The sequence below is a fragment of the Tachysurus vachellii genome, chromosome 1 (genome assembly GCF_030014155.1).
Source record: "Tachysurus vachellii isolate PV-2020 chromosome 1, HZAU_Pvac_v1, whole genome shotgun sequence".
In the NCBI taxonomy this organism is placed as follows: Eukaryota; Metazoa; Chordata; class Actinopteri; order Siluriformes; family Bagridae; genus Tachysurus; species Tachysurus vachellii.
The window spans coordinates 24,848,372-24,873,047 of NC_083460.1; the positions used below are offsets into that span (position 1 = coordinate 24,848,372).

Genomic DNA, 24,676 nt, shown 5'->3' on the forward strand with positions numbered 1-24,676 from the left:
TTAAGGTGTGACACCAGTATTGTGAATCATGTCTGTCACCAGTAATATCACTGTTAAAACAACTCAGAACCATACTGGCAAACTGTAAATTTAAAACTGTTTATTATTCCATTTCAGGTCTTACAAAAATATGACAAAAATAAATGAACAGAAATAAATAAAACCATTTTCTATGAACATTTTTTTTTTTGAAAATGAAAGAAACTTTACAGTGGTGTATTGGAAGTGCATGTTAATTTGTGAGGTTGCCTTCAGAGAAGGAATTCTACACACTTGAGTACTACTAGGCTCTTGTTTTTTTTTTCACTGTCTGTAACCGCACATATCTGCTTCTGAGTGGCAATTTCTTAAAAGTATAAATCAAAAATAAATAGCCCATTAATTATTCACAGTAGGGTTGAACATAAACCACGGTCACATATAAGGTTTTTTTTTTTTATAGATTAGTAAAAAATAAATGTCTGATCTTATTAAATAACTTTAACTGATGATTAACTGGTGATGACATTAACTGCTGGACAGATATGACAGAGACCTTGCAGCATCCATGTTTCTCTTCAGTTAAACTAAGACATAAAACTCATTGTCTTTGCTATAAATACACAGTAACACTCAAGATAATAGGGTATGAATTATTATTTCATATTTGTAGAACACAGACATCGTGCCTTAGTGTAAGCCACATCAGACAGGGTTTCATTTCTCTTTACACAGAGTAAATTCTTTCTGCACAATGGAGTAAGAGTCTTTTTCTGTCAAGGAAATATTGTTATTAATAAGTAATGAAACTGAAATGAAAATCTATTTATACCACAGTTATATCTACCTGGTCCAGAAATATTACATGTGTTGCTCTAATACTCCAGAGGTTTCTTTATTCTAAGATCCAAATTCGCACATTTTCCACATGATAAATTTGAGAATTACAATAAGCAATGCAAACACTTTTTATTTAAATAGTTTAAAATATGCAGTTGATTATGAAATGTCATTTTGTATAATTTTTAATGTGTCATTTTATTTCTTAAACACTTCTTCTAGCATTAAATACTGCCAAATTAATGTCAATATTAAATCTAAATAGCTATATATATACAAAGCTATTCTCTATTAACTGTCTTATATATGTAGTATAAGATAATAAAACTATAGTCTTATTATCTTATACTACATATATAAGATTGTTAATAGGGAATAGCATTGTCATTAATAGGTGACTAACATGTAACTTTTATTATACTAGAACACAGATGCAATATTTAGAAAAACTCCAACTGTAATTTTTTGAATTGTGCAGAATTTAGGGGGATGATTATTATTCATAACACAACAAATCTAAAAAAATGTACATTTTCTATTTAAGACCCAATGGAAGCACAGAGCTAATTCAAAAGGTTTGGATAGGGCTAATAGTTGGGTTGTATGAACATTAAACATAAAAGTTAACATCGCATTTCACCAGTTACAATGTCTTGTTAAAATCCTACTTTTGACGTTACTCGACATTCAGGACGTAAAACTTCAGTTCTGGATGAGTAAGGATTATTGTTCAGTCTGACATATTATTGCAACAGTTATTTGAGCCAACTCTGTCAACAAAATGAGGAAATAAGTGCATAGTTCCTGTTACCTATCACATTACTATAATACTATGTAATCAAATCACAAGTACTTCACTGATATTAAACAGAATTGCTTTAGTTCAAATCCACTGTTGGGCATTTCATGACAATTGTTTAATTATTAGCTTATCATTCCTCTCACATTGTCTGTTGTTCATCTTGTATTCTGGGTAATGCTAAGAAAAAATAGACAAAACAAAAACAAACAAACAAAAAAAAAATACTGTGCAAATTGCTTGCCTTTCCATTTTAGGATCATCTTCATTTCACTTATTTTAATTCATTTGCAGTTAAGCCAGTGAGCAGACTGCTAAAATCCAACTACAGGTTACATTTTAAAGCTAATTCAGTTAATGTGATTAATAAAAGGAATTTATACTGAATTAATGGATCAGTATTTCACCTTCTGTGCCCAGTCTCCATTTCCACTTCCTGTGTCCAGCAATGAAACAATGTAGAAATTATGTATTCTTCCATATTCCTTCAAATGGTCATCAGAGCTGCTAGGATATTTTTGCAAACTAAATGTATTTTCTGGTAAAATATTCCAAGCAGTTATGGCTTTACAAAGAAACTGTATCAATGCACAAAAGTGTTTCTGCTAGTTGCTTTGGCAAGTAATGAAGTCAGAATTATAAAAATAAACAAGATAGGAATGAATAGGCAAATAAACACGTTAGACCAAGTTAGATAAAGCACCGAGATGTTCAGAAACCAGATGGGTTAATAATGCTTCTGTAGTGCATTGCAATGAAAACAATAATTAAGCATTTGCATACATTATGAGGCAAGCTGGTGTTCTCCTATTCTTAGCAAAGTCTTTCCCTCCCACCAGCAGTAGGATTTAGTGCAAAATGTTCTCTGAGGCTGAAACTAGTATGAACTGTGGAAATGGAAATGCTACGCATTACTACACTTCCTCACAGAATCCCCTTTGCCTGGATTTTTATGATGGTCCAGCAGGCTTTTGAGTAGCAAATCAAGGGAATGTCTTCTCCACAATTCAAAACTCTCTCCACTAAACCAGTGTAAGAACTGAAAAAAGTGAATGTTGAGGTCAAATGCTACCCTCTAGGTTAATTATATAAAAGATGCACAGGAGGACACAATTTTTTTTTTAATTTAGTACCATGATAGTCTTATTCGCCAGCCTGTCCAAGCGGCTATCTGTACTTCAGCAATAAGAGGCTGTATTTTGAAAAAGCCACCACACTTCCATCCACACACTATACTCTCACGTTCACAATTTGTTCTTGCCACACTTGTCTCAAGTTTTCAGGCAGTCCTACAACCATTCATAATGACTCCAGACTCCTGTTCTTCACAAACCTGTGTATCTGTCATTCTAAACAGAGATATTGCATTTTCTTCAATTTGAATCTACATGTTCTAGTGATGCAGGAATTTCTATAACTTGCAGGTTTACAGCACCTCCTTATTCATGAAATACTGTTGCAATTGCTAATCTAAACCAGCTGCTTTAAGTACAAAAATTTTCAGGGATAGAAACACTCACAGTTCAAACTGAATGTTCAGATTATCAAGCTGTGGTGTTATTTTTTGAAGGTCTCAGTGTATGATATAAAACTGATGGTAAAATATTTTTAAATGAAGGGTGCTTAAAATGCTTACAATTCTTAGACCATGATAACTTGATAAACTGTACTATTCTTTTTGGGAATACCATTTTCAAAACATATTAGAAATGCTTCTCATGCATTCCTGTATGTATTGTAGACAAAAGGCATTGTGTGTGTACGTAGGGGGAGTCATCTTTGAAAAGCCTATGTTCCTCAGAAAAAAAGGCTCAGTCCTTCACTGTGCATAAGGACACTGAGAGGACCGTCTGTATCCATTTGTTAGACATTTTTCTACAGTAGGTGTTTTTTTATTGGATTTAGATTTTAGGAACTGAGGAATCTGAGTCTAATGAGTGTCCATTCTCCTGTTCCTCTTCCCCTGTTGTTGGGATTTCGTCTGACACATCATTGAGATCAGACTTTGTTAGCGGTTTCTCCATTGGCTGCACCCCCTCCCCTGGTTTTGTGACTTGAGCCCCATTTATACATGCCCCACCATCCGATTTGCCAAAATTAAACAGTTTCCCAGGATTAAAGGACTTGCTGGGGGACTGTGATCTCTCCTGTCCAAGTGCAGCCATGCCAGTAGCGGCTGAAGCTGAAGCGGCTGCCGCCGCTTCCTTTTTGTTTTCTGGAGACTTGAGGAACTTGAAGCTAAGGAAGCCCGGGAGCTTTGGTTCACTCCCTGTTGGTGACTGTGGTGAACGGGCTGTGCCAGATGAAAACTTGCTTTGCAGCGGGATGATCTGTTTGAGTTTCATTACGTTATTGTTGGCCAGCAGTGAGCTGGGTCTCTTCGGTTTGTCGCTTACAGTTCCTCCACCTCCTCCTCCCGATCTGGATTTGCCTCCTTGGCTCTTTTCATGATGGTGGTCGCTTCCAGATGCGTCAGGCCGCCCATCGTCCCGCTCACGCCGGGCCTGGTACTCAGCTTGCCGTTGTCGTTCTTCCTCTTCTCTTTTTCTCCTCTGCTGTTGCTGGAAGTGCTGCTGTGCTTGGCGCTCATGCTTCTGGCAGGGTTCAAAAACACATGCATTACACACCAGCAGGAGAAAGGAAAAATACTTTTGAAGCCTGCTAATTAATGAGATCTACCTTGAATGCCTCTCTGCGCTGAAACTCCAGTTTGGCCATTTCTTCTCTTACCCAACTGGGGGTGTCAGGAATTGCCACATGTATTACATATTTCAGTAGGACAGCAAAGTGCTGCAAAGTGAAGAAAATATTTAATTAAGCATAGCATAGACTATTGGAAAATACAAGAAATCACCATGGAACAGTTCAGCATGTGAATGTGTGGTGAGTGTGTGTACCTCTAAAATCACGATTGAGATAATGGCCATCTCAGGGCTCAGCCAAGGGAAAAGCCTCTGTAGCTGCCCACATTGACCAATCAAGTAACAGTTCACAATGATTGCTATCAAGCCCATTGCCTCCATCAGTGTCTGTGTGACAAAAGATACAATCATGCCATCATCTATCAACATTCTTTAAAAGAAAATTTATAGAGCTCATATATTTGGATGATGGTGATGTCATTCTAACCTGCCAGTGTCCAATGCTTTCCACTCTCATGCCAAATGGCCTTTGGAGGCTTGTGCAGAGCTTGAAGGCATCACTGCGGATCTCAATGATATTGTTAATGAGGGCACACATGGCTGCCAGTGGGAAGGCAGAGGAAAAGAGCACCACGTAGCCAAACTGAATAAACATTTCCTGGTAATCCTGAAATGTGTCCTGGAAGTACAAAGAGTTTATTTGATCATACTATTTTACTTGAATACACACCAAAGACATGGCTGCTAACTGAGATGTTATATGCAGATCAGTATTTTATATGTAAATGTGCACATGGCTTTGATACGGTATGTATATTAAAACAATTCTTCACAATATAGAGAAACACAGTATGTACAAACATAGTATGTAACACTAGCTGTTCTATTACACGTTATGTTCTAATTCTTAAGCCATAACTATTACACTGTCGCCTAATCACTTTTATTTGTTAAAGGGATTATTAGGACTGATTGCAATTTCTCATTTGATTCCAGAATCATGTTTTCATATAAATATATGTATTCTCAATTAGGTTCTCTCTATTGTATAAAATTCTACATTGTAATGTATATTAATTATGTTTCTAAGACTTATGAAGTATAAAGAAATATGAAGACTTGAAATTAAATATTTTAAATATTTCTAATATTTCTATTTCTATGGAATAATATTTCCTTTAGAATATTTGCCAGATTTAATACATTAGCACAGAATTGTACATTATCATAGTCTGTCATGGTTCATTGTTTACTATCCAGTAGCCTATGTTGTAAAATGTTGTGCTATGCATTTTTACTGTTTAGTTATGCATGGGTGTGCGTTATTACACTACTGGTATAATTAAATCTGTGACAAGCCAACACACAAAATAATTTGCTAATCCTTGTCTTTATGTGGGCATATGTGTATTACCACATATGTTTGCATGCAGCTCTCGATTTCAGCTTGGGTGAGTGTTGTGGTCTCTTGTTCCTCTGGGGGATCCATCCATGACTCTCTCCGGCTCTTACTGTCAGCCCTCTCTAGACTCCGGCCTCTCTTCCACAGCTTTGGTGGCACGCTGCTCTCAGACCCAGCTGACTCTGCGACTTGTTCCTTTGTCTCTGAGATGTCGTCATCATCATCGCACATCTCAAAGACCAAAGCTGGGTCCATGCCTTTCTCCACCATGGTGGGGCTCCCCTCCTCTAGGAAGCTGTCCTCTATGGGACTGACACAACCAATAGACTTGCGATCCACCTTCTCAATAAAGCTGACTTTGCGCAGTTTGAGGCCACAATCGATGGCATTCTCCTCTTCTGTCTCCTCTGCACTGTTTCTGGCTCCAGCTTCATCCTCAAGTTCCTCATCTGGGACACCACAGCCTCCGTTCAAGCACTTGCGCTCATGGCGCTCTTGCTGGCCTGGAATGCCTTGTTGGTTTCCCTGCAGGCCTTGCCCAGGGATGCTGGATTTGCTGGGGGACATGTGTGCCCTTCCAACTGCCAGACGTCCATACTTTATTAATGCTGATACTAGAAGGTCCCACACAGCACGCAAAGTCAGCTCTCCCAGGCGGTGGCGCTCGTACAAGTACGGCTGTAGCACTTCCTTCAAATTCTGCATGAACTGGCGGATTATCAGCAGTGTTGCCAGCATCTATAAGTCATGCATAAAATAGATTACATAATATTGCCACAGAAATAATTTCTCTTGCCTGTGAAGTGTTATTAATTGCTACATGAGTCCTGATGACTTGTACTTTATCTTATAGCAAAATAACAACATATATGCACCAGTAAGTGTTACTTCAAATTGACAATCAACATACAAATCTAAATCATTCTGGCTGAGGTATTTCTGACCAGGTGCATTCGAAAATGCACGAGTGAATTACAAGGTGAGAGAAAACAATACAATGAGTCATCATATTACATTTTACAGTCTGAGGTGTGGGTCAACCTGGCAAAGAATAAGAGATTATAATGCCTGTATTATTTTTCACATGGCTCATATGACTTTACATTACAGCAACAATTAATGGGGAGTGGAAACTAAGTGGTTAGAACACTGGCCTTTGGATTGGATGGTTGAGTGCTCAAATCCCACCACTGCCAAGCTGCTCCTTGAGCAAAGCCCTAACTGCTTGTTGTATAAAATAGGACATATATAAATTGCTCTGGTGTGTGACAAATGCTGTCAATGTAACAATTAAAAGGGTTGTCTGACTATTTTTTATTTAACCTCACAGACATACACACCTTAAAAGTACAAAGCATTATAATCCTTACTCCGCATAAATACCCAATTACTCAAGCGTTTGTGACAAATCAAATTTGAAGCACTGATGATTTCATATTCTCTCTGTTGCCAGCATAAGTGTGGAACATGATGATATCTCTACTCGTTCATCATGTCTACCATTGCTACTCAAGTTCAGACTTTTTTTTTGAGACAAGTAGAGGAAACATTATCCCACTACCGTACACTTCTATTAGGAGACATGTCATACTGTTCCTGAGTTACAGCACCAGAGTAAGAAGAACTCCAGAAAACAGTTTGGAGGAACTGAAAGACAGATGGCAACATAGCGAGTGAGACAGATGTACCGAGAAGGAAAGCTGTGGGAAGATGCATGATGGAGGATTTCCCAACAAGAGACGCATATCACCCTGAGCAATAGCAATCCAAATGCTGTAAGCAGTCATAAAATGCACATCTATCCATATGACTGGGGTAGCATCTTTACAGTAATCTTTTATATCTGCCTGGGAACTGAATTGCTTATACCTTAGACTGATACCTTACCTCCTTTAGACGCTCCATGTCTTTGAGGTAGAATCCAATGTAGAAAAGGCTGAGATATGAATTTACAAACTGAAACTGCAAGAAAGAGGTTAAAATATACTAAACATAGAGCATCTTAACAGATGGTATATATTTTTCTTCAGTATATATATTTCTTCATTATCATAATTTGTGAGGAATCTGGTGCCCTGGAGCAGCATTAAGGCCTGCAAACAGCAGCTGGTATTTTACCTCTTTATCTAATCATCAATAGGTGCTTAACTGCTGAGGTATCGTTGTCATCACAGCTGCATTATACACTCTTCATTTACATGACTAGGAATAGCTGTACACCTGCACATTTATGCAGTTATTTAATCAGCAATTCTTGACAGCAGAGCAATGCATAAATCCATGCAGATACAGTGACAAGAGCTTCAGTTAATGCTTACTTCAAACATCAAATAAAGAAAAAGTGTGGCTTCTGTGACTTCAGCTGTGGCATGTTTGCTGGTGCAAGGTAAGACTGATTAGTTTCAGAAACTGCTAATCTCCTGGGAGTTTCACCATACAGGACAATTGAAGACTGGATGTTTTTTTTTCCATAATCTTCAGCTGTTTGTTATCAGTAAGCTTGTTCCCATGGTAGCCTCAGATTCTTGTTCTTGTCTGACAGAAGTGGAACCTGATGTGGTCTACATAGTTTCAAGGTTTCATGTTTTTTTTTGCATGCTGAGATGCTTATCTTTTCTAGTCCAAAAGAGTGACTATATAAGTTAAACTGTCCTTCCTGGCAGGCTGCTTTCCTCTGACCCCAGCACAGTGTTCCCAACTAAAGAATTGTGGCTCACTCAGTGTTTTTTTTGCTTTTTTACATGATACTGTACAAACTTTGGAGACTGTTGTGTGTGAAATTCCCAGGAAATCAGCAGTTTCTGAAAAGCTTAAACCAGCCCATCTAACAATGATCTGAAACTCATTAACAGACTTTTGACCTGTATCTGCATGATTTTTGCATTTGTGTTGGCTGATTAAATAACTGTGTATATATACAGTATATTGAATTTTTGACATGACAGTAGCGACATAGTAGCTACTGAAACACATTTGAATATGGTATATCAGTTATCAGTTTAATTACTTAAAAGAGAGTACTTACAAGAACCATTTTGATGATGAGATTTTTCTCATAGGCACTCTGGAGTCTGTAGTTCTCTGTTGTAAATACAGACATTTGCATTTGTAAGAAAATAAAAGAATGACGGCGAAGATCTTAATGAAGAAGTTTATACCAGCATAGCAGTGATAAAATACATGAAGTACTTTCAGTTCATTGGAGTCAAGAAGAACACAGGACAAATCCTGCTCAAACATTTTATACCGCTTTTCCTCTTTAAAGTTTACATGGGCTTTTTGCTTTTTTTCTCTGTGTTTCCCAAACGGCTGGGTGATACTACCATCTGGCCGGATGTTTTTAAATGTTAATCATAGTCACGTACACCTTGGCTTGGTATTGTTATAGGTGTAAGTAAAATAGTCAAATGCTCAAAACGGTCGCTTTAAATGGTAATCACGGTCCTTGATGTCCTGCTGCCGCTCTTATGCTAACAATTAATCATTATTCATTTAGATTAATTGCCTTATGATACTTAAGCATTTTTGGGTATGAGCGCTTTCTGACATTTCTCTAAGAGTGGAATCTGGGTGCATACAATCTGTAATTTCTTACACATTCAACATTTACAACACATACAGTCATACAGCAAAGACCCCAGAGTGACATGAATTCTTAAAAGGATAATTTGTGTAACTACTGTAAAATTGTTTATGTAAATCAAACGCCGTGTTCACCACTGGGACAACGAGTGGTTATAAGGATCAGCTAAATGCAGGATTTTCCAAATCATGCTGAGTTCACGGTAGACTCTTGCATTAACTTGCATGTCTTAAACGAACAATCTATCGTGCTGATTACGGAGGGACATTGATTTTACATTTTCATAAACAAAATGAACTGTGACTGGTTGCTTTACATTCTGCTGTCAGTCTGAAGACTGTGGGAATAATTTTCCTATAATATGACAAATAGGTTTTTCCCTCTTTTTTGTTTTATTCCAGAGCAATTTGTAATTATAATTAAATTTTGATTAGAATTATTTTCATTAATTATAAAATAACAGCATATTTCTTATTCATTTACAGTTTAAGCCTTATCTTCTTCTCACTCATGTTATAATGGCTATAAACAGTTGTTTAAGCCTTGTAAACTTGCTGGAAACCTTAGCCTTATATCTGACATCTATATCTTTTACAAAGTATGGATATTGTAGACTCCTTATAAAATGTTCAATGAATGTCTTCTCACAGAAAAAAAAATCACCATATAAACAATTAAACAATTAAGTTTATTTTAATCTATTCACGTGATGCATCCACAAAACCTAAACTGAATGTGTTTTTTCCTATAGAAATGATGAGAAGATATTAGAATAAGTGCAACATGCAGTTCAATAGCACAATAGCAATAGCAGCATATCAGGAAAAAAATCACTGCAGAGAATAAAACATTATTCTAAGACTCACCCATGTCATTAAGCCAACAGGCTATCTTTCTGTACACCTCGTCACATGCAGTCACAGTGATGGCCAGTATGATTTCAGGGATAAACCTCACCACCCGTGGCAGCTCTTTAATCCCCATCACAAATTCCTGCCAACCGGAATTCAGACATCATCTTATTTGTCATGCTTTATTTGATGTCTTTACCTGATACACAGTTTTACTACACAGCATACCATTTAAATGATGCAATTACAATATACTATTTATGAAATATGCATTGCACATCTGCTAACACCAATCTCTTAGTGACAGACTTTATACAACCTTTATGAGCATGAGAATAATATAAGAAGTTAATATGATGGCACTAACCTGAAGCTCAAAGCAGATGAGCATGGCCAGGAAGACAAAGCAAAGGCAGCAAATACAGACAGGAAAGCTAACCAACCATCTGAACACCCTCCTTCTCCAAGGTGGGTAATAAAACTCCTCACAGCCCGTCACTGGACTGCACCGCTTCACACCCTGGGTGAGAAAATGACAGATACAGAAAGAGGACAGAAAGACGTATTAAGAAGGGCTTAAACGACAGCCGCTATATCCTGGAATAAAGTATTGCCTAATTTACATAGTTCAATGAAAAGGGTCACTGTTAGGGGTAAAGCAGTGGTTAGACATTACATTATGATAAGAAATTTGTAAATAATTAGAAATTTTATGTTACTATGAAACAAAAAGTAATTAGCAATTTAATAGTTAATAAAGACCATACCTTCCAAGTATAAAACAAAGGCTAAGAGGAATCCTAAAAATTAACATATAATTTATAAACAGAAACGTCTGAAAATATTCAAATAATTCAATACTGACACTTCAGATAGCACTGCAGAGTTAAAGACAAATACTGATTCTGAACACATTTGGTGAACAAAATCAAAATCATGACATTTTTATTTATTTATTTATTTTTAAATATAATCCCACCAATTGCCAGATTACTGATGAATTACCCTAAACTGTGGCCGTGGCTCTTCAAGTGATTCAGCTGGTGTGTCCAATGTGCCCCATTTGTAAGCCAGTTCTGCTCCTCTTCGTTTCCACCTCTCCAGAAACAATGTGGCCCACACCACATTAAAGAGGGCAAATACTACACAGCATATATCTCTGCTGGTCTGTGTAAGAAACAGAATTGCATTATCAATTAAACAAACATGCAAGAATGAAAAACGGAGAGAAGATTTACACTCATCTTCCACTTTTTTTTTTACACCTGCTCATTTATGGAAAAATCACACGGCAGCAGAATTCATAAAATAATTCTGATACAGGTCAAAAGCTTCAACTGCCAAGTTTTCATCAACAATGAACTTCTGCTTTCGGAACCTATTCAGCATGAAAAACCCAGGAGATCTGAGTTTTCAAAAATAGTCAAACCAGCCCATCTGAACCCAACAACCATGCCTCAGTCAAAGTCACCACAATCACATCATTTCCCCATTCAAATGTTTAATGTGAACACTAACTGAAGCTCTTGGCCTGTATCTGTGTGACTTTTCATTGTGCTGCTTGCACATGACTGGCTAATTAGAAAATTCTATGAATGTGCAGATGTACCCAATAAAGTAGATGATGAATGTATATAAGTACACACAGAAGCAGATGAGGTTTCAAATGGGCAATTAGTCAGATCATTATTTACCATTTTAAACCTGAATTGTTACCTGATCAGTTTCAGTCAGCATCCACAGTACAAATCCTATCACAGCAGGATACAGCATAGACGTTGTGTAAAAACCCAGCCAGGCAAAGTACATGGCAATCTTCACTCCAAAATAATCACATATATCATCTAACAGAGGCACAGATAGAAATAAAGACAGAGAATATTTATGGGAATAATAGAATATTTATGGGAATAATATAATTGGGTACTACACCATGATCAACAGCTTCGATGAGTGTGAATATCACTAGACATGTGTAGCAGAAAATGACAAACCTAAGGGCTGCTTTTCACACACAGCTTGCACCCATGATTTCATTAGCTGGCCCAGAATTCTCTGCTCATGGAGGGGGAAGACTTGTTGGATCACACCTCGTGCCTTTAGCTCTGGGACTGTAATAAACACAGTTTAGAATCACACACACACACATACACACACACACAAACACACACACCTCAGGAACAGCATGCAGCATTTTAGACTACAGTACAATTGTTCTATTTCTTTCTTGACTGATGAAGGATTTTATTGCAACAGAAATGATATGCATAGATAAAACTATAAATTGCATTGTGGCTCTATTACAGGCAACACAAACACATCAAAGCACAGAATGAACACTCACTTATGGGCTGCCCTTCAAGAAAGTGGATGTTGTGAAGAACCTCCCCTGGTTTGGCTCTGAGATTATCCAGCCAGTATTTGATTATGTTCTGACGTTCCTGTGATGGTCCAAAGAGAGAAATCGTTTATAGAGTATTCTGTAACGGTATACACTTTTAAGCTCATGGTTATGATAATGATAACATTATCCTGCTACAATAATCTGATATTCAAGAATGTCTTGTATTACTTACAGTATGTTAAAGATGATTCAATACCAGAATTCCATACAACAATAAAGAACAGAGAGAAAGCTGGAAGGATTTGTTTATTTTTAAATTACCTGTGATGTGAAAAAGCACAATTCACTCTCAATGTTCTCATAAATGTAGTCCTCCTCACAAGAGAAGCTGCGAGAGCCACCTCCGAATTCTGGTTTCACTGCTTTCCGCAGACCCATCTCCTCTGCTCCTCGCAAAAGACTAAAGTAAATACATGTATTAAGCAGTGCACAGAAAACACTGATACTCTATCCAATCCATAGCAGAGATACTGTTCTATTTGAGCAACCTGGATTCAACTAATATAATAAAGAAAGGTTTACACCCTGGAATTCATCTGATATAAGAAATAACATGATTCCACACACATTTCTCATTAATCTCAGAATATAGGTTTGAAGAGTACCAAATCTAAAATATCATGAGTTACCAATTGGAGCAGGAATCGATCCGTACTAGCTGAACACTAGGTAAAGGAAGAAGACCATGCTTTGTGATGAACATAAAGTGCCTCTGCTTTAGTGTACAGCTTTATTTGGTAAGGCACTGCAGCATAGCTGATGTTCTATGAAGAATTTATTCTGTACCACAGCATCATCAATCTGCTCAGCCATCATCTTGCCACCGGCATTGCACAGAAATAATGCGTGTGTGACTGCCACAACTTGTATTATAACTGCCTCAGTTCCCGTATGGGTTGCATGAAGATGGTGTAAATGGCTTGCAGAGTGTTTGGCTGCTTAACAGATTTGTATATATTCTGGATGAAAGAAACAATCCCTGCAACTGACGACAATCTCTCGTATTTTTTGCATCTGGGCTATGGGGTGGTATAACTAGGCGGAAACCCTGAAAAAAAAAAAACTTTCAAGTCTGCTTAAATGACCACAAACCATGTGCTAAAACTGTCTGATGAGACAAATAGATTTTTTTTCATAAATAAGCATAATTCTAAAAGACATGTTTCGTGCAAAAACAAGACAGCTTATCACACATGCAACACCACACCTACAGTGAAGCATGGCGGGTGAAGCACCATGTCAAGCAGCTGCTTTTCTTTAGCTGGGACAGGGCTCCGTTAAAGACAGAGGGAATCAAGGATCTCTCCAAATGTCATTTTAGTTTGTCAAAAAAACCTGTAGGCCTCTGTTAGATAGCTCAAGACGAATATAGAGTGCACCTTTCCTACACAATATCGAACTGCACATATCTAAGGCAACAAAGGAATGGCTTTAGAAGAAGAAGAAGATCAAGGTTTTGGAACGACTCAGTCAGAAGCCAGATCTGATCCTTTTGAAAACCTGTGAAATGATTTGAAGTGGGCTATGCAAAGGAGATACCCTTGCAAAATGATAGATCAGGAGCAATGAAGTGTTAAGTGCCAATTCAAGATGTGCTAAATTGGTAGACTCTTACCCACTCTCCCCTGACTTTTTCACTTGATGTTTGCTGGCTTATAGATCACATTAAAGGTGGAAAAAGACATGATTAGTCTTACTTACATTTTTCCATCACAAAAACCTGCAATTTTAACATGGATGTGTAGGCTTTTCATTTATACTGTAAATGCAAACAAGTGCCAAATTATAGTAAAATAATACAGTCTGCCCCTGTTGTACTTATAGTGGCATTGTTTTCAGACATGATTTGGCTCTCCTTAATCCTTTAAAAAGATCAGTCAATGCAAATCAATTCTAACTTATTCTGGTCAATCAGTTTAATCCTATAATGAAACACTTCTGTCCTAATAGAATGGTCACCCAGAGAGTTCTGGCCCTGTTCTTAGTTCCTGAAACATAAGGACACCATTCCAGGTTTAGAATATGTCCTTACAAGATCTTGAGAAACTTAATCATGTATATTTAATCAAATAAGTTCTCTCACATGACCCCCACTATTGAGGTTATTACATTTCGTCGCTGTCGGGGCGGAAACCTCGTATGTCCAAATTTGGTAAATTTCATATTTTTTCACATATTGATGCTATTGGTCAGTCCCCATGTGGGTCTGTTATTTTTACAAGTTATTAACCAATCTAAAGTCTTGAAAATAGCTTGAGCGCAAACGTCATAACTCCATTGGACACTTCAACTGTCCACCTCTTCCTCACTCCGTGGGAGAGCTTCGCGGCATATTTCTCCTCAAGAAGAGTCACAACGACTCAACACGTCTTCTGAGGTAAATGTCTTCAAAACACTGGGCTCAAATAAAAAAAAAATCTTGACTCCCGCTAGTTCTGGTGCTCGTCTGAGGACAGGAATTTAGCGCAAGACAATCCACTGCAACGCGGACTAAACCCTGTGCACTGCAGATAAGGTATGGCGTTTTTTTATTTCCTGAAAAATAACGGTTTTGGATATATGAGGATTCCGCCGGGGGGCACGGTGGCTTAGTGGTTAGCACGTTCGCCTCACACCTCCAGGGTTGGGGGTTCGATTCCCGCCTCCGCCTTGTGTGTGTGGAGTTTGCATGTTCTCCCTGTGCCTCGGGGGTTTCCTCCGGGTACTCCGGTTTCCTCCCCGGTCCAAAGACATGCATGGTAGGTTGATTGGCATCTCTGGAAAATTGTCCGTAGTGTGTGATTGCGTGAGTGAATGAGAGTGTGTGTGTGCCCTGCGATGGGTTGGCACTCCGTCCAGGCTCCCTGTGACCCGAGGTAGTTCGGATAAGCGGTAGAAAATGAGTGAGTGAGAGAGAGGATTCCGCCTGACAGCGACGATTTGCTTCCTTTTACAGAAAGAATCAAATTCAAGATCCTTGTGTTGAACACTGTACCACATTATCCATACCCATGCATGCCAACTCTCATCTTTACCTTCACGTAATTGTTATGTTCACATAATTGTTATTCTTCTCTAAATAATGTTCATAATACAAAATCCCTGTTAAAAATGTCAGATTTTGCTGATGTAAAAGGAAAAAAGAAAACAAACATAAATCATGCCACAACTTTTTCCACTCTTAATGTAAAATTATGACATAAAAAACTAAGTAAAAAGCAATCTGAAATCTTTTTAGGGAAAAATAAGAAAAATACACAGGCCCTAGCTGTCATAATGTACTACTTTTGTCAGTTTAACTGTTGACCTGATATAACACACAAGTCAACTGAGAGATTTTTGTTTACAAAAGGTTGGCCTGTCTTAAGTTAGAACATCATGAAAACTGACTTTGCAGCTCTGAGTGATTCTGATATGTGAGAGTAACATACATCAAAGTCACACAGAAGAAGAAAGACATAATGGTGTAAAGGAATTGTTACTTAAAATATAAAATTAAATTTAATTATAATTATGCTCCATATAAACACCAGCATGGTGCTCACAGAACTGATACAACTGGATAGTACAGTATGTAGATGTAGTGGTACAGTTCAAATAAGGAAATAATTAGTTTCTCGGTGATGCCCAAGTGTCAAGTCATAAAAAACAGAATACTGATATAACTCTGCCCTGCTGAATTCCTGTAGGGAAGATTGCCATTAAACAACACACACACAAGTAAACCTTACTTTTCATATGTTGCTGTAACGAAGAACGCATAGACTTGTGTGTGTTTGTGGTGACGTATCTGGATGATAAGTTCTGGGATGCCAAGGCGTACATGATTCAGAAGCCACAGTAATGTGTGGTCATCTGTGGTGTCTGTCGGTAGGAAGGAAACATATATATAACCCAGGATTACTATTTATTACAATACTCTTTATCATGCAGATTCACTAAATCTGTAGGGAGGGAAGGGAGAAAGTGGTAGTGAGAGAAGGAGGACCTGCAAAAGTCATGAGGACATCACAGTTCTCTGTGGGCACTGTCTTCATCCAGGATTTATGGGACATGATGTATCTTCCAGCCTGCAGCAGCCTCTTTCCAAACAGTTTATCTATGGGCCAGAGAGAAAGAGAGAGAGAGTGAGAGAGAGAGCGAGAGAGAGAGAGAATGTCAGTGACCTTGCTATGTTGCCATGGTCAGACACACACACTGTAAGGCTCATACTCTCTCTCCAGTTTCTCTTTGTCAAGTTTAAATGCCATTCATGTTTCCCCTGCAACATGAGAAGACTAGTCATGGCTTTACTTTTCTGGATTTGTATAAGACCGGATTTGTGAGAGACAGAAAATCTATTTGCACTTGGTATTTGGGACATTATTATTATATCATATATAGGCCATTTTAGCACTTATGTCACAGTGTTAACACTGAAATGTGGTAGGTAGATGAGTAAACTGTTACAGATTAGCACGTAGCAGAGAAGTGTGAAAAGCACCTTTTGCATTGAGTGACTCCAAGTTGAAAAAAAAAAGTTGAGCAGCGTGGGAGAAATCTGAATTGGAACAGATTTATTTCAGAAATACACTCACTGGTCACGTTATTAGGAATAGCTATACACCTAGCTAGTTCATGCAACTATCCCATCAAGATCAAAAATTTGCGAGTTTAAACATTGCAAGTTTAAATCTTCATGATGCCACAAGCCGTCTGGAGCAATACTGGCCATGGTCTCTGAAAGGGACTGATGGCATACATTCTCTTTCAGTCTGAGGGTGATGTAGAAAGTTAATTGGAAGTTACCTGGATCTGTACTATGCTTTTGACTTGGTGTTCACCAAAGACCTTTTACATAATTCTGCCAGCTGACTGCATTACATAATACTGTGTCAGTTAAAAACAAATGAAGAAGTCATTTAATGTTTAATGTTTTCAAAAGCACAGATACTTTGGAAAACTAGTGGTGTTTTTGTAAACTATACAGACCAGGAATTTTAAGCACATCAGAAGGAACTCAGAGGTTTTGCTTGTTCATGACTAAACATATTTCATATACAATGCATGCGTTAAGCATCTGGCAGAGAATAGTAAATGCAGATAAATTGCAAAAAAGGATCTGCTTTATTGCTTGGATTCCCAAAATTGCTGTGTAGCACAGCATCACAATATCAAACAATAGGTAAAACAGCAGGGAAAGAAAAGGGCTTTGTCCAAGCTTAGTGCACTGTGACTCTAATATAACTACCTGCAGGACTGCAGTGGCTTTATGCTCCCTTGCTTAGGCACAATCTCCTACAGATTCTCATCCTCCCGCTACAGAGACCATCACATTTCATAAACAGCCATCTGGTGCAAAATGATCTGTTTTTATTTAATTCCCAAAAGTAAGCCCAAAAGCTTGATTCATAATCATCACACAGGTTTCATAACACCATTCATAGCATTAGAGTAGAAATATCATCTTATAACCATTATGTAATGCAAAGGATATCAACATTTCCAACAAATTAGCAGAAAGATTGACTAATTTGCTAGGCAAGAACTTTGACATTTTCTTCTTGAGGCATTTGGAGACTGAGCTAATAAAGGAATCAGCTCTGGTGAGTTCTGTGGATGTGAATGTTTCTAATATTAAACCATTCTTTGTGAAAGGGAAACCCTTTATTGTAGGGTTTTAGACAGAGGCATTAGGGGTTTTAGCAGATGGACAAATCAAAAGACCATTTAGGGACAGACGTTTTCTGAAACCTTGGCATAACACAGAATATATCTGGCCACCTGTCTTAGGTAAGGACAAAATAACACTGCTGTTGCAGACAAGCCAAATAATATCATCTCCCCATTACTCTGCTATAGGTATCTTCTGTCAAATTAAACTGTCATCACTTAGTTCTCTTTAGGTTTGTTTCTTGGGAGATACTAGTATTAGATGTACATTACATTCTATTTATAAACCGAGGGTAACATTTGGTGCTGCAGGGGTGATGTATTATTATGCCTCTGACTATCTAATACAACTTACAGCCCTCGGTAATGTTTGCTAACCAGATGCTTTCCCCCCACCCAAAAAATTGCACATTGCTATTGTTTCTTCCCTAGAGCTATAACCCTGCTTTCACTGCGAGATACAGTATGTCTACCATTTCTGCCAGTGAATGCTGACTCATCACCACAACAGTTCATTAGTTTTCTCAGCAAATTTGACTATTTTCTTCACCCCCATTGTTTTGAATTGGTTGGATAAGAAAGACGGATTTACAATAGCAACCTCTTATTATTTGATACCGTTTGGATCTTTCCAATTACGATGTGTCCTGAAACATCTCCACTCACATACATAGATTAGCATAATTAAAATAACTATAACTAAACGTATATTTTGATACTAAATATTGTACATGTACAATGACTTCAAGGCGCACAGTACTAGCAAGGGAGCTTTCCAGCTAACATATACAGTATGAATATATGGCTGTTATGTCCTGACGTGACATACGGCTAAGTATGGTGACCCATACTCAGAATTCGTTCTCTGCATTTAACCCATCCAAAGTGCACACACACAGCACACACACACCGTGAACACACACCCGGAGGCTAGTTCTTTTACTTCTAGAGAAACAGGGTTCATAGGCATGTGCATAACAGGGCATCCTGTTGTCCTAATGTCCAAATGCCAAGGTACATCACCTACCCAAAAAAGACACGGAATTGTAAACTATAAACTTTTCCCTGCATGTTAAAAATCAGAAGTTAATGAGTTTAAGCCTGTTCAGGCTGTTAAGTCTCTTAGGATGGTGTCTGTAATCAAAAGTCTTGAGCGAGCGAGCAAGCGAGCATCCATTAGATTTCCTTCCTCTCTGTATTTCATGGTTGGGTCACCAGACAATATTATCACCTCACTGGGTGGTGGAAGTATTTCCAGGAAACAATGATGCTAAATGATATTATGGCATATGTGGCTGTAAAGTGAGTGGCTCATTTTTAACCTCATTACTCAATTAATCCGGCAGGATCTCATATGTTACTTCCATTTTCGACTAATGGATTCCCAGTAAAGATCCAGTGTAGGTGATGTAAACCACAGCAACTCATTTAAAAAAAAAAAAAACACTAAAACATCAATCATTCTGTGATTGCTAGAATTGTGGATTAAAAAGTTAAAGTGAATCCCTTCAGTCCACTACATACTGCTTAAAACCAATGTTTTCTTGATTTAAAAATTATTTCTCTTTTCCCCAGAGTATTTTTCAAAAAAAGAAAAAAAAAAGAAAACTACTTTAAAGTTTTCAGGACAGAGGACTTTGCGCTTTGCAGTTTCTTATTTTCAAGCTGCATATTGTCATATTTCCTTTGAGAGAGCAAAAAGAAGAGGCAGGTGCTATTATAACAAAAGTATTGACAAGAACTAACTCATAGCAGTTCTACAGATTGTATGTAATGTAACTATAAACAGACAAGCAATAATAATGTATTGTTTTCTAATAAATATTTTTTGCCATTGGTAAATTGCTGTGGTAAAAAAGGAAAAAAACTCTTTTGGTCTATTATAGAAGTCCTATAAAACAATCAGTTTGTATAATAAATCTGTATGATGTGAACCTGATTTTGCTATCATGGCATGCCCGCATAGTGTATTATTGCTATTTTGATATAGTATAAGTGACTTAGGAAATAAGTAGCATTCATTCAAGTAAAACATGAGACTTTTTAGTTGACATTAGTTTAGTTGACATTAGTTTAGTTTACATTATATGAAGATAGACATTTATGCAAACGCCCATAAACAGCACCCTTCGATATTTACAACTATATGGACACACAGTTATAAACCTCAACAGTCAAGGGCCAGAAGACAACTTCAGAGGCAGTATGCAAATCCAGTATTCTGCATAGCTTCAGTGTCACGAGTGGGTGGATGCTACTGTGCATATGATACTACAACACTGGAACAATATGAAAAAAGAAGAAATAATGAGATGAAAAACTGTTATAAAACTGTTGTAAAAATATTCATCCTCATTATGAGACACCCCGGATCAAAATACTGGCGTCATATATAGATACAGTGGCAAGACTAGACTTCTCTCTCAGCAGTTCTCATTTTTGCCAGATAGTGGAGATTCTGAATCTAAGCACCAGAAGTAATGCAGCCAGTTACTTTTCCAGCAACATAGACTACCATAAATGCATTCTCAATCAAAGCATTACCAGAATCTCCACAGTTTCCATTCTAGACCAGCACAAGTATCTGGTTATCTTTATTTATTTAGTTTGTTCATTAAGAAAACTCTCCATGTTGCTATAGAAAACCTCTTCAGCCTGGAAATTCGATTATTTGCCTACTAATACTAACTTTCACAAGTTATTAGTAAACAAAGACAAATAATGCTGCATCTGTCACAAAGTAAAAGTGCTGAAATATTAACAGAGCCTTTTACTATCTAGCAAAGTTGACCACAAGCACATCAATTTGGTTTCAACATACAAACATGCTGTAACTAGCTGGAAAAAAAAAACAGAAGTGTTCTCGGGTTTTTAGCACATTTGCAGTTTTCAACACTATGTATGTTTAACGGCCACTTTATTAGCCACAACAGCCTTGATGGTCCATGTTTAAGGGATATAGTTAGAAACTGTTTAAATGCCATTTATTTAAACGGCAGGTCATTTTCCTCTAGCTTTTTATCAGTGTGAATTTTGTTTTCAAAGAAGAATTTAAAGAATACTCTCAACACAGAAGTGACACTCAGGTGGTACCAAAATGGTACCATGGTACCAACCTGACACTCATTAACATCTCGGTGTCACCAATGAGAATTTAATACTGCTTAATTCATTTTTGGTCAGCTGTGGTGGTCCCTGATTTATTGATAGAAAAGAGCAGGCAAACTGCATGTAGCAACAGATGGACTACATTAAGTAATTACAGTATACCTACAAATCACATTTCCGGTGAGTGTTCCTGTCAAAATGGCCAGTGAGTATTTTAAAATCCAATGTGTACAGGAATAGTACATAATAAAAAAAAATTATAAAAACCTTTTCATGTTTCACTATGCAGCTGCTAAATTTCTTTAGAGTTTTCTTACCCCCCACTCCGACATGTCATAAGCAGCTGCCACAAGAAATCAACAAGAAGAAAATCGGCCTCGCACCGCTCGAGTGTTCGGGATAGCTGAGTCCCTCTCTGTCTGCCTATTCAATGTGATTTGTCAGTGTTACTATACTGAACTGAATCTATTTGCAGCAATGTATGAGTTGTACCTTGAAGAGATATGGTGCTTCGCCACTGAAGATTTCAAGACAAGACTTAGGATAATTCTAATGCTACTAATAAAAACAATAATAACAGCAACAACTACAATACGTTTTATAAAAACTGAAGGCTACTGCATCAGGGAGACACAATACAAAGAAGTAAATAACACATGACATACTGGAAATTGCAACCTACAGCATATGCTGTGAGATAGATTGATGATATCTAGAAATGCTATGATTTTTACCTCTGTTTGGATAGCCTTCGTACTGAGATAATGAATTCCAATGATGTAATTATTGGATAATGAATTCCGTCTTTTTGCTGTTGCACTATGCATTTCTGTTGAATTCAAGTATTTGTTTAATTCAATTTCAACAGAAACAAATTTAACCAAATAAATAAATAAATAAATAAATAAATAAACAAACCTAGATTTCAAATCTAGAGCAGTCATGACTTCAGGCACTACATGGTCAACTCATTTAAACCCATGTGCCACTTATGGAGGGCCTTCTGCCAGTGTATTTGTTTTCTACCTGCTTTTGCCTACTGTATTTGAGCCACACAGTCACTTTAAAGGTGTTTTGGAACAAAGCCAAGTGTTTAGACTGTCTAAACATAAACCACTTTATGTTTAACTTTACCAGTTAAAATCTTAAAACAAATGCAACTAACCCATGTTAAGAGTTGCTCTTTTATGTTTGGTTAAAAAAGAACCGACATGACAGGTGAGCATGATGAGCTAACGCTCCAAGAACAGCTTGCAGTAAAAGGATGCATTATGTTGCCAGCAGCCGGAGTGGCTCGGTCGTTTGGTCAGCTGGAGTTGGATATTTCTTAAAAAGCAGAAAGGTAAGAGTTTATTCAACACTCACCAAATTACCTTTTTAGAGAGACTTCATCTTTTAAAGTAAAGGATAAAAACCTGCCCACCCTCTACCAGTTCCTCTGATTTCTGTATGCCAATTATACTGAGGCCAAAACATCTAAACACACAGCAAGTAGAAATGTCCCACAAAAAATTAGGCTACAGTGGTTAGTAAAAAATAAAAGAATCCTTTGGTAAGCACATCATTATTCAAATATATGGAAGAGCAAAGCAACATACTCCAAACAGACTCCAAATATATCATGTAACAACTATGTTTAGTCATTGTTGCCTTAACTGGTTTGCAATATACTGTGTAGACAAGCTAAATTGATCCCCATCGGTAACATTGCTAACCCATTTCTGAAACATATACAAGGTACTATACACACTACACAACCACAAATTATTCTTGTTACCATCATTAAACATAAATATGACTTTCTCTGAATTGCATGTTCCTCAGTACCTAGGAGTATACAGAATACAGCTTTGTGATTTTGCATTTAAATTATAATATTAAAATATTAAAATCTATGAACGTTTTAATATGAATGCCATGGGAAAATATAAAAAAAGATGAGGAATTATCAGAAACAGAATATACTCAAGAAGTGAGAGTAGGTTTTATTTGATCAATGACCATTTGGTCAGTGACATTCTAACACTTCAGTTCTTTGCTTTTCATTAACAAGAAGAAAAATGTTTGAACCATATTATTATGTAAGACAGGAACTTTTCTTATATTTATGTGAATAAGATGTTATTTACCTACTAATAAATACTTGTCTCCAGTTTTACAATAAAATTGCAATTTAAATTTCAAATTACATTTAGAAGTCAAAAAACTGTATGTGATTTGATATTATTATGAGTCAAAACTTCATGGCTTAGAAATATATGCCCTAAATACCAAAATTGCCAGCTTAAACCGCACAATTCAACGGTCTCCCCAAATTGGTCACAAACCAGCTCTCTTCTAAAGCAAGGTTTACACATACAACAATTTGATTGCTGTAAGACTTCAGTTGCTTAACTATGAAATTGCCAGTTGTCTTGCTAAAATGAAACATTCTGGATGGGCATTTGGGGTATGTCTATAAAATAAATCTGTGTATATACTGTACAGTATATGCATCATATCATGATGTGCATGCTGTTGTCTTCATTCCCATTACTAGTCACTGAACAAACTTTTCTTAACTTTGTTGCTTTGCTGAGCACGTTGAACACACTCATATCATCTGAAGTTGGCAGCTCAAGTTGAAAATAAATGATCGCTCCGGTTGCTTTTTCACTGGCAGTAACTAATTGTATGAACATAACATTACATCTTGCAGGGTGAAGGCAAATACACGCTTTATCTGAGACCCATAAAACCTCATGCTGCATCATATGTCACTGCAACCCATTCAGAGTAAAGTGCTCTCTGCCCACTACCCACATGAATGAGTTCGCAGAGGCTTATGATTGGCCATTGTCACTACCATTGACAGAGAAGAGAGACTATATCATCCTTCTCACCTAGAGACCATGGCCACATATGTTCCATGTTGATTCCCAACATGTATTATACTGCAACAAATGGACTTCCTTCTAAAACTGAGTGGTTAAATACGAATTGTTATATGCCCGTATTCCTGAAGGTGCTTTAAAGAATGACATTTTCGTTTGTAATAGTTACCAGAAAAAGGGATAGATGTGTATTTGAAATCTGCTTTTGTTTTGGAAAATGGCAAGTAAGGCAGATAATTTAATCATTCCATACCATTTTGGAGAGGGCAGAAAGCTTATTGGTTCCTGTACCTTTAACATTTTAACATTGTGGCAGTGTCCTCTCACTTAGTGCTATCTAAATGGTGTCAAATACTAAAAGCTGGTGTAATTGTTCTTCATATATGACCTTGAGCATAGTACCAAGAGAGATGAGGATAGAAAGTGTGTTTTAGCACACTTTCTCTAAATTCTTGACATATATCTAGCTAGATAACTATAATATAGGAAGAGAAATGATTAACAGAAAAGTGCATATATTTATAAGAGCTTATAAAAATGTCATCTTTGCATCTATGATTTTTA

At 37.2% G+C, this 24,676-nt stretch overlaps 1 protein-coding gene across 1 annotated transcript in view; it reads right to left on the bottom strand.

Annotated features, from left to right (window-relative positions):
• Nucleotides 1–85: 85 nt before the first annotated feature.
• Nucleotides 86–24,676, bottom strand: part of ano8b (anoctamin 8b) — a 29,645-nt gene continuing 5,054 nt past the window's right edge. The window contains exons 3-18 of the mRNA XM_060879268.1: nt 16,468–16,578; nt 16,211–16,343; nt 12,762–12,900; nt 12,441–12,537; nt 12,091–12,207; nt 11,813–11,940; nt 11,102–11,263; nt 10,464–10,616; nt 10,112–10,238; nt 8,688–8,743; nt 7,550–7,624; nt 5,675–6,400; nt 4,748–4,939; nt 4,516–4,647; nt 4,298–4,408; nt 86–4,212 (exon numbers count right to left, since the gene is read on the bottom strand). Of these exons, the coding sequence (XP_060735251.1) occupies nt 3,520–4,212; nt 4,298–4,408; nt 4,516–4,647; nt 4,748–4,939; nt 5,675–6,400; nt 7,550–7,624; nt 8,688–8,743; nt 10,112–10,238; nt 10,464–10,616; nt 11,102–11,263; nt 11,813–11,940; nt 12,091–12,207; nt 12,441–12,537; nt 12,762–12,900; nt 16,211–16,343; nt 16,468–16,578 (3,152 nt within the window). The 3' untranslated portion in view covers nt 86–3,519. The remainder of the gene's footprint in view (nt 4,213–4,297; nt 4,409–4,515; nt 4,648–4,747; nt 4,940–5,674; nt 6,401–7,549; nt 7,625–8,687; nt 8,744–10,111; nt 10,239–10,463; nt 10,617–11,101; nt 11,264–11,812; nt 11,941–12,090; nt 12,208–12,440; nt 12,538–12,761; nt 12,901–16,210; nt 16,344–16,467; nt 16,579–24,676) is intronic.